This window comes from Bubalus bubalis, chromosome 5, assembly GCF_019923935.1.
Source record: "Bubalus bubalis isolate 160015118507 breed Murrah chromosome 5, NDDB_SH_1, whole genome shotgun sequence".
Lineage (NCBI taxonomy): Eukaryota > Metazoa > Chordata > Mammalia > Artiodactyla > Bovidae > Bubalus > Bubalus bubalis.
In genome coordinates, this window is record NC_059161.1 from 19,891,367 (window position 1) to 19,900,897 (window position 9,531).

General features: G+C 39.5%; 1 protein-coding gene across 8 annotated transcripts in view; it reads right to left on the bottom strand.

The window, feature by feature from the left end:
• Positions 1-9,531, bottom strand: part of TOR1AIP1 (torsin 1A interacting protein 1) — a 48,001-nt gene that overhangs the window by 37,546 nt on the left and 924 nt on the right. For 5 of the 8 annotated variants that reach the window (XM_025285539.3, XM_025285538.3, XM_044942776.2 and 2 more), the window contains exons 2-3: positions 7,079-7,156; positions 770-829 (exon numbers count right to left, since the gene is read on the bottom strand). In XM_025285539.3, coding sequence (XP_025141324.3) covers positions 770-829; positions 7,079-7,156 — 138 coding nt within the window. The remainder of the gene's footprint in view (positions 1-769; positions 830-7,078; positions 7,157-9,531) is intronic. The other 3 variants (XM_044942775.2, XM_044942778.2, XM_044942777.2) reach the window with 1 other exon arrangement.

Below are 9,531 nucleotides of genomic sequence, written 5' to 3' on the forward strand. Positions count from 1 at the left end.
TTCAATTTTTTATTAGTATTATACTGGGAAAAATAAAAAGTCCCTGACATTAATTTAAAACCATTTTGCTAACAAAAAGAATCATAGCAACATACAAGGACGCAACTGCTAAAAAAGAATGAAGAAATTATTTTATACACTTATATGGAAGGATGTCTCAATATATTTTAAGTAAAAATCAACAGTAAGAAGGTACAGAAAAGAGTAATTATTGGGCTAAAATGTGGGTTAAAAAAGACAGGAAAGGATGATTTATACATGAATTCCCTTATATCTCCATAAAATATCTCTGGAAGACTACCTAAGAAACTGACAACACTGGTTGCTTAAGGAAACTGGGTGGACAAACAACGAAGGGAGCCGGGAGACTTTTCATCGTATATTTATAGAAATTTTGAATTTCGAACCATATAAATACATGTTCCTGCTGCTGCTAAGTCGCTTCAGTCATGTCCGACTCTGTGCGACCCCATAGACGGCAGCCCACCAGGCTCCCCCATCCCTGGGATTCTCCAGGCAAGAATACTGGAGTGGGTTGCCATTTCCTTCTCCAATGCATGAAAGTGAAAAGTGAAAGTGAAGTCGCTTCAGTCATGTCTGACTCTTAGTGACCCCATGGACTGCAGCCTACCGGGCTCCTCCGTCCATGGGATTTTCCAGAGACAAGAGTACTGGAGCGGGGTGCTATTGCCTTTTCCAATAAATACATGTTAAGTACCTTATTTAAAAATATGAGAAAGCTGAACCAACAGACAAAACAATCTCTTACCAGATCTTGAGCTTCTTAGAGGAGGTCTACGCAAGCTGATTAGAGGATCTTCACTCATCACTAATATGGGAAGAGAAAAAAATAAAATACATATATAAAATGTCTAACATATTAGATTTATTATACAATCACCTATTTAGTCAGCAAAGTTTTTTTCTGAGCTCTCCATTATGCTAAGTATGGGAATACAATAGCAAACTAGAGAAAGGTTTGCTGCCATGAAAAACATATGGGTTTGATGTAAAATTTGGCAGTTTTTCTCGCCAGACCATATTTGTATAAAAAGAAAGGAGTATCAAATAAAACTTCTAAATGTCTCAATTAAGAACCAAAATCTGTACCATAGCACCAACTCAATTATCTATTCCATTGTGGCATACCCTCACTGTGGATTATTTATGTCAAACTTTGATTTGAGAGTTAACTTCCTAAGAGTCAATACATTCCCTCCAATTATTTAACCTTGTGTGTTTCAGGAAATACAAGCTCTAATTTAAAAAAATCATGTTAATGTTAGCCATAATTTATTTCAGACTGTCTACAGTTCAATGGCACAGGGTTAATGAGGAAGCCAATCCCATTAAATAATAAGTTAATGTTAGCCTAGAAATCCAAGGTGTATGTCCTCAAAGAGCCTCGCACAACATAATATAAAACCCAATCTATATTTAAATTTGGATTATATTACACTTAGTTTCATTTGTATCTATAAAAAAAGCAGTATGTTTGCCTTTGCGTGAGAAGTGCAAAAACCATGCTCTGAACCAGCTATCACTGACCCCCTCTCGACTATATTGGCTGCCTATGTTTGTTCTCATAAAACTGACTTAACCCCATTTCCTCTTCACAGTATCAAGAAGAGAAATCCTGAAGGGACATCCATTTATTTGTTCTAAAAATACTTATTGAGCATGTTTTTGTACATCTTAAAGACAGAGATATAGAGAAGTAATTAAGTTGATTTTATGTAGCTCGAAAGGCAGAATTAAGATCAAGAGAAATTTACAGCAAAGTAGCTTTTAGTTCAACGGTAAAAACAAAAGCAACCAAATTATTAGTGTTGTCTCCAAAACAGAACTGATGGGGAGGGAGTGATTTCCACATCACTGCAGATGATCAACAGTGCATGAATGGATGTTAACAGAGGGACACCTACACTGATAGAAACTCTGAGTGCATGACTCTCCTAAACCTTCCAGCTCTAAGAGTCTATGCAATGTATCAGTTGTTAGCATTCTACATAACACATATTTAGAACTTACATAAATAGCTTTAAAAAGAAATATCACATATGTCCGTTACTCTTATTATTACAATGACTTTCCTCTTTTTTCCCCCCTATATTCCCATCCTTTGCAGGTTTAATTAAAACCTAAAACTCAACTTTAATCTATAGATATCAATTACTATTTCAGACCCCATCTTTTCATTTAAGCTTTTCTTGTATGCTCTACCAAATACATAGCCCTATGTAAGAGGGGTTGAAGGAGAGAGAGTAGCAGAGAGGGGTATTAGGGAATAAAATAACAAGGATTCTTCTTTCGTAGCAATCTCCTTGTCTTGTCTGCTGCTCTTGCTCACCATTGCACCCCCAGAATCTAGCAACGGCACTAGTATAAAGTAGGTGCTCAATAAACATCTGGAGAATGAATTCTGTAATTACAGCAGTCAGAGAATCAAATGTTCATGACAAAATGTTGTTTAGTCACTCGGTCATGTCTGACTCTATTGCAACCCCATGGACTAGATGGAGCGCACCAGGCTCCTGTGTTTATGGGATTTCCCAGGCAGGAATACTGGAGTGGGTAGCCGTTCCCTTCTCCAGGGGTTCTTCCCAACCCAGGGATCGAACCCAGGTCTCTCACAGCGCAGGTGGATTCTTAATCAGCTGAGCCACCAGGGAAGTCCCTTGGTATAGGTCATCATTTTTAAGGACATTTTTGGATAAAGTTTTGTCAGACCACACCAGTGGTCCTATATACAATTACACCACGATTTTGAAAACCAAAGTTGAATTGAAAGTCTGCAATTCTCAAGGAGGAGGAAGAGCCTATATATATTTTTTAACTGAAGTACAGTTGATTTACAATTTTGTATTATTAAGTTTCTGGTGTATAGTAAAGTGGTTCAGTTCTATATATATATATATTCTTTTTCATATTCTTTTCTATTATGGTTTATTACAGGATATTGAATACAGTTTCCTGCGTTATACTGTAGAATTTTGTTGTTTATCTATTTTATATATAGTAGTTTATATCTGCTAATCCCAAACTCCTAACTTATTCCTCCTCTACCCTCCTGCCCCTGTGGTAACTGCAAGTCTGTGAATCTGTTTCCGTTTTGTAAATAAGTTTATTTGTATCATATTTTAGATTCTATGTACAAGTGATACTATATATATATCTTTCTCTTTCTGACTTATTTCACTGTAATATGATAACCTCTAGGTCCTTCTATGTTGCTGCAAATGGCAGTATTTCATTCATTTTTATGACTGAGTATTATTCCATTTTGCACATGTGTGTGTATACATATATATACACACAAACATACATACATACACACACACACACACACACACCACTTTCACATCTTTATTCCATTCATCTGTTGATGGACATTTAGGTGGCTTCCATGTCTTGGCTATTGTAAATAGTGCTGCTAAGAACCTGTGGGTGCATATATATTTCTGAATTACGAGTTTTCTCCTGGTATATGCCCAGGAGTGGGATTGCAGGATTATATGGCAACTCTATTTTTAGTTTTAAGGAACCTCCTAATGTTTTCCATAGTGGTTGTACCAGTTAATATTCCCTCAAACAAGGAAGGGCCTATCTTAAACTTGCGCTTAAAGTAGTTTTCCATCAAACTGACTCCTGTTTAAGTAATTCCTCTGCTAGACAGACTTTCAGTTCAGTTCAGTTGCTCACTTGTGTCCTACTCTTTACGACCCCATGGACTGCAGCAAGCCAGGCTTTCCTATCCATCACTAACTCCCAGAACATGCTCAAACTCATGCCCACAGAGTTGGTGATGCCATCCAACCATCTCATCCTCTGTCATCCAATTCTCCTCCTGCCTTCAATCTTTCCCAGCATCAGGGTCTTTTCCAATAAGTCAGTTATTCACATCAGGTAGCCAAAGTTCTCGAGTTTCAGCTTCAGCATCAGTCCTTCCAATGAATATTCAGTACTTTACAAAGCTTGTAAAGACAGACTTTATAAGCGTTCATTTAATGACTTTCCTAAACATTCTACTTTTTTAAGAGGAATGACAGAGGACCAAGACAAGTACTAGATATAGTATGATTTTTAAAAGCACCTTTTATAGTAAAAGAACCCAGAGTATCTCAAATCTCCCCAAAATGCACATATCTTTATATCTAGTTATACTGTAGCACAATATATTCTAGGTAATATGTGCATGAGTTCCATCAATCTACCATCTACATTGGGAAATGTTTTGTCTTTTCCATTATCAACCATAGCATGAGATTTGTCAGAAAAAGAAATGCTTAAGCAAAATTTTATGAACTTCACACTGCCTGCAAAGTGCTGTGAGGAAAAAAAAAAAAAAAACCCACTTTATATCCATGTTTTACTGTATACTAAGTGATTTTGCAAGTACTGTTTCACTTTTGCAGTGAGCTTGTGAGTTAGGACACGTTAAGTCATACAGATAAAGGCCTGAGGGTCAACATGGCTAGCTAATATGACCAAGGTCCAGTGCTCTTTGCACAACATTATGCAGCCATGTACCTCAACAGCAGTCCTAAAATACAAGCTTAATGTGAATTCCAAAAGACTGTACGAGACATTCTATTGTTTAATAGTTTTATAATGGTCTGTATGGTCTATAGGCTGGTGCTCAACTGTCTTCATTATATCAATTTACTTAACCCCATAAATTTTATAAATTTATTGTAGATTTTATTTATTTTTGTTGTAGATTTTAAAAATGAGAAACTTTTGTTTTTCCAGGCATAAGCGTCATGTAATTAAAGCTACTGTAAATAAAATTTCAAGAATATAGTTTTCTCAAATGGCCTGAAAAATGTGATTATAGAGCCTATCACTCAAAGCACTTTTCTAAAATAGTTTCTAATCTTAACACAGGAACAGAGGCTGTTCAAGGAATTAAGCATAAAGGGTGTGTTATTTGGAATTGATCCTTAACCAGATATTTATTTACTCTAAACAGAATAGTTTAAACTACAAAGCATAATCTTATTAGCAGGAATGGGTAAGGAAGTAAGTCAGGATTTAGGTTAAAAAAAAAAAAGCCACAGATAATCAGTTTCAATAGCTACAGTCATTATTATTGTGGATTTCCTAATATCAAGAAGAGCAAACTAAAAATAAACAGAACCATAAAGCAAAGGATACTATGCATTAATAACTGAACTTAATCCTTTCCCTTGCTTTTCAAAATAGGTTTTAAAATGGCTACTATCGTCACCCTGTTTATTTAACTTATATGCAGAGTACATCATGAGAAACACTGGACTGGAAGAAACACAAGCTGGAATCAAGATTGCCGGGAGAAATATCAATAACCTCAGATATGCAGATGACACCACCCTTATGGCAGAAAGTGAAGAGGAACTCAAAAGCCTCTTGATGAAAGTGAAAGTGGAGAGTGAAAAAGTTGGCTTCAAGCTCAACATTCAGAAAACTAAGATCATGGCATCCGGTCCCATCACTTCATGGGAAACAGATGGAGAAACAGTGGAAACAGTGTCAGACTTTATTTTTCTGGGCTCCAAAATCACTGCAGATGGTGACTGCAGCCATGAAATTAAAAGACGCTTACTCCTTGGAAGGAAAGTTATGACCAACCTAGACAGCATATTCAAAAGCAGAGACATTCCTTTGCCAACAAAGGTTCGTCTAGTCAAGGCTATGGTTTTTCCTGTGGTCATGTATGGATGTGAGAGTTGGACTGTGAAGAAGGCTGAGCGCCGAAGAATTGATGCTTTTGAACTGTGGTGTTGGAGAAGACTCTTGAGAGTCCCTTGGACTGCAAGGAGATCCAACCAGTCCATTCTGAAAGAGATCAGCCCTGGGATTTCTTTGGAAGGAATGATGCTAAAGCTGAAACTCCAGTACTTTGGCCACCTCATGTGAAGAGTTGACTCACTGGAAAAGACTCTGATGCTGGGAGGGATTGGGGGCAAGAGGAGAAGGGGACGACAGAGGATGAGATGGCTGGATGGCATCACTGACTCAATGGACGTGAGTCTGAGTGAACTCTGGGAGTTGGTGATGGATAGGGAGGCCTGGCGTGCTGCAATTCATGGGGTTACAGAGTCGGACATGACTGAGCGACTGATCTGATCTGATCTGACTATCAAATGTAGCCTAATGCCACTTGATACTAAGATGCAAATAGTTCTATACTTTAACATCTCTAAAATTGGGATATATTATACAATCTAAGGCACATTACCCTTAACTGGCAGCATTTTTTCCTCCTAAGTGAAAGTGAAAGACACTCAGTTGTGTTCGACTCTTTGTGACCAATGGACTATACAGTCCATAGAATTCTTTAGGCCAGAATACTAGAGTGGGTAGCCTTTCCCTTCTCCAGGGGATCTTCCCAAACCAGGGTTAGAACCCAGGTCTCCCGCATTGCAGGCAGATTCTTTACCAGCTGAGCCACAGGGAAACCCAAGAATACTGGAGTGGGTAGCCTATCCCTCCTCCAGCAGATTTTCCCCATCCAGGAATCAAACCCGGTCTCCAGCATTGCAAGCAGATTCTCTACCAACTGAGCTATCAGAGAAGCCCAAGAAGAGGATGTATCTTACAACTGATGAGATCTTAGATTTAATAAAATAGAGTATCAAATTGATATTGATTATATTGTATCATGATTTTACTATGCAGACCATTTAATCCATTTTACATGACACTTACTCATTCAACACTTAACAAGCTTTACTGAGCAGCTAATTATTCCATGGGAGAGTGACAGTGAGGTACTTGGGGCAAGTGAAGGGGCTTTGGAGAAGACAAGCCTAGGTCTGAATTTAGCTCAGTTACAGAGCAAGTAATCTTAAGAGAAAAGTCAGCTACTCTGAGCTCCAGTTTCCTCACCAAAAAAGTAGGTACATCTATCCTGACAAATGCTACTATTGCTTAATTCAATTTAACAACCTAAAAATAAGATTCACTGAAACTTTGAATGAGGTATGATTTGGGACCCCTGATTGACCCAATAATCCAATAACCCAATAATTACAGGCTATAATCTATACATAAAAAAAGCTGACAGGTTGGAAAAAACAAACTCAACTCTTCTTACCTGGAGTCTCTTGTGTTCTCCTGATAGCTTTCTTTGTGACTGTTTGGCTTAAAACAGTTTGTGAAGGTGGTTCATCCTCTAAAGAACAGACATAACAATTGTAAAATTCACAATATGCAAAATGAGTAGAGATTATGTATATTAACAGCAATATATAAACAGAAACACAAGTAATTCATTCTGTTATGAAAACTTGGTCTCTCTGTGCACGGGTGCCACATCAAATCCCAGAGACAGAGTTGTGAGTGAAGCAGAAAAGGATAGCTTTACTACTTTGCCAGGCAAAGGGAGACACACCAGGCTTCTGCCTTGAAAAACTATGTGTCCCTTCCCCGGAGGACTTCATGAGAGTTTTTATAAGTGGGTCAAAGGTGGGGTGTCTGACAAGATAAGGGTGTGAGCAGGGTCTGCACTCCCTTACTCTCATCTCAGGTGGTCAGTCTCCTAATCCTGATGATTAGTCTGGGCCTTTTAATCTTGCATCAGGTGACTTCTTGGTTGTTCTTCCCTTGATTAGCAACTGTTGGAACCTGCCATTTGGAACTCAGAGAAGGTCATAATGGTTGGTGTACTGCCTCCAAACAATTTGGAGACTCACAGGGGCCCACTCAGTTTCAATCCCTTCAGAAATGTGTAATTAAGGGGTTCCCTGGAGACTCAGTGGTAAAGAATCTGCCTGCCAATGCAGAAGACTCGGGTTTGACCCCTGGGTAGGGAAGATCCTCTAGAGACGGAAATAGCAACCCATTCCAGTATTCTTGCCTGGGAAATCCCATGGACAGAAGAGCCTAGTGCGTTACAGTCCATAGGGTGGCAAAAAGAGTCAGACACGACTTAGGGGACACTAAACAACAAAAAATTAGGTTTACCAAAACTTGGGAATTGAACTAGTAAGAGCTACTCTTTAGGACAACATAAAAATAAACTACTCACCAATGATGCTTTACAAAATAAATATAGAAATATTACTCTAGAAAATTTAAAAGATGGACTAAAGAGGAAGACTGAAAAACGTGTAGATTCTCATAGATTTACTAAAAATAGAAGTAAATCCTTTGTGTGTTAAAAAAAAAAAAAACAACTAGCTTATACATTTGCATCGGCCTGTGTGGAAGAGTCAATACAACTTAGCATATTCCCTTTGCCTTCCAAAGCATTCTTCTAGCTACTGGAGATATAAAAAGGAAATAAACACTGAAGTATACCATGGTCCCTCAAATATATATGTAGGATCTTTGTCTTCACAAGTTTATAATCTTAAAAGAGAGATAAAACATGTATAGGGGTTAAACGGTCTTGCATTGCTACTCCCAACAGTAACTCACATATCTTTAACATAATTTCCAAAATCATCAACACTTCTACTGTGTCCGCATTTTAGGCATCAGCAGGCAATGTGCAGTCTATTACCCAGCTCTAAATTGAAAATCCACCTCCTCTTCATCATATCCACCAATGGTCGATCACCAACTATGTAATCCCATTATGATTCAAACCCCTTGGTTTTACCTCATAGGTGCCCTACCTGGAGCCAACATGAAACTCCATCTGTGACTCAGTGTTAGATGGGGAAGAAGGGGCAGTGTGGCAAAGGATGCATTACCGGCGTTGATTCATCTGTGCCTTTCCTAAGACTACACAATCACTTTGTCAGTAACCCTGTGGCCCATTTAGATGAAAACTAATTAAAGTCTTGCTTTGTCACGCTACTACTTAACTACTGAGGTTACACTGACGGTCCCCAACATGCGAATTTCTGGCAGAGAGCACCACACTAGAGACAGATCGATCAGTTCAAGTTTATCACACACTGGGAAGCTTCAGGTTCAGGATGACTGCCTTGACCCCATTTCAGTGTAAACATGTGGGTGGGATCTCAAATCAATTCATCAACTACGCTAGTCCTCAAAACGGCCACTCACGAAATTCCCCTTACTTTCTCCCGTCCTGGATAGTGACGGGGAAAGACTGGAAGATTAGATGAGGACCAAAAATCTCATTGAAGAGCTTCTGGTCTCGGAGTTAAAGGAGGAAATGGAAGTGGCTTAGGCAGAAACATCCGCAGGGTAGAGAGAACCGATATGAAACCGATGTGAAACTGAACTCTGAGTGATTCGGTGTCCTGCCTTTTGCCTAACTCGCCGCCCCGAAGTGCAGGCCTGCAGAAAAGAGGCAATTTCCTGACACCTCTAAATTGATGCCCAGGGAAGCACGCGGCTCCTCGACTCTGCTCAGGTCACTACGCACGACCGCCTTTCCTTCCGGCGCCCCCGCCCTGCCACCTTCCCGCCAGCCGACGGGGCGGCCCGGAGGAGGGGGCTCACGTCCATCCCGGAGAAGCTCAGAGGGGATGAGCTCAAGGCAGGCACACGCCCGCCCAGGGAGCGCACACCCTTCACGGGTACCCGCCCACGGCACTCCCTCCCTGACTCGCGGCTGACACCGTTACCTCC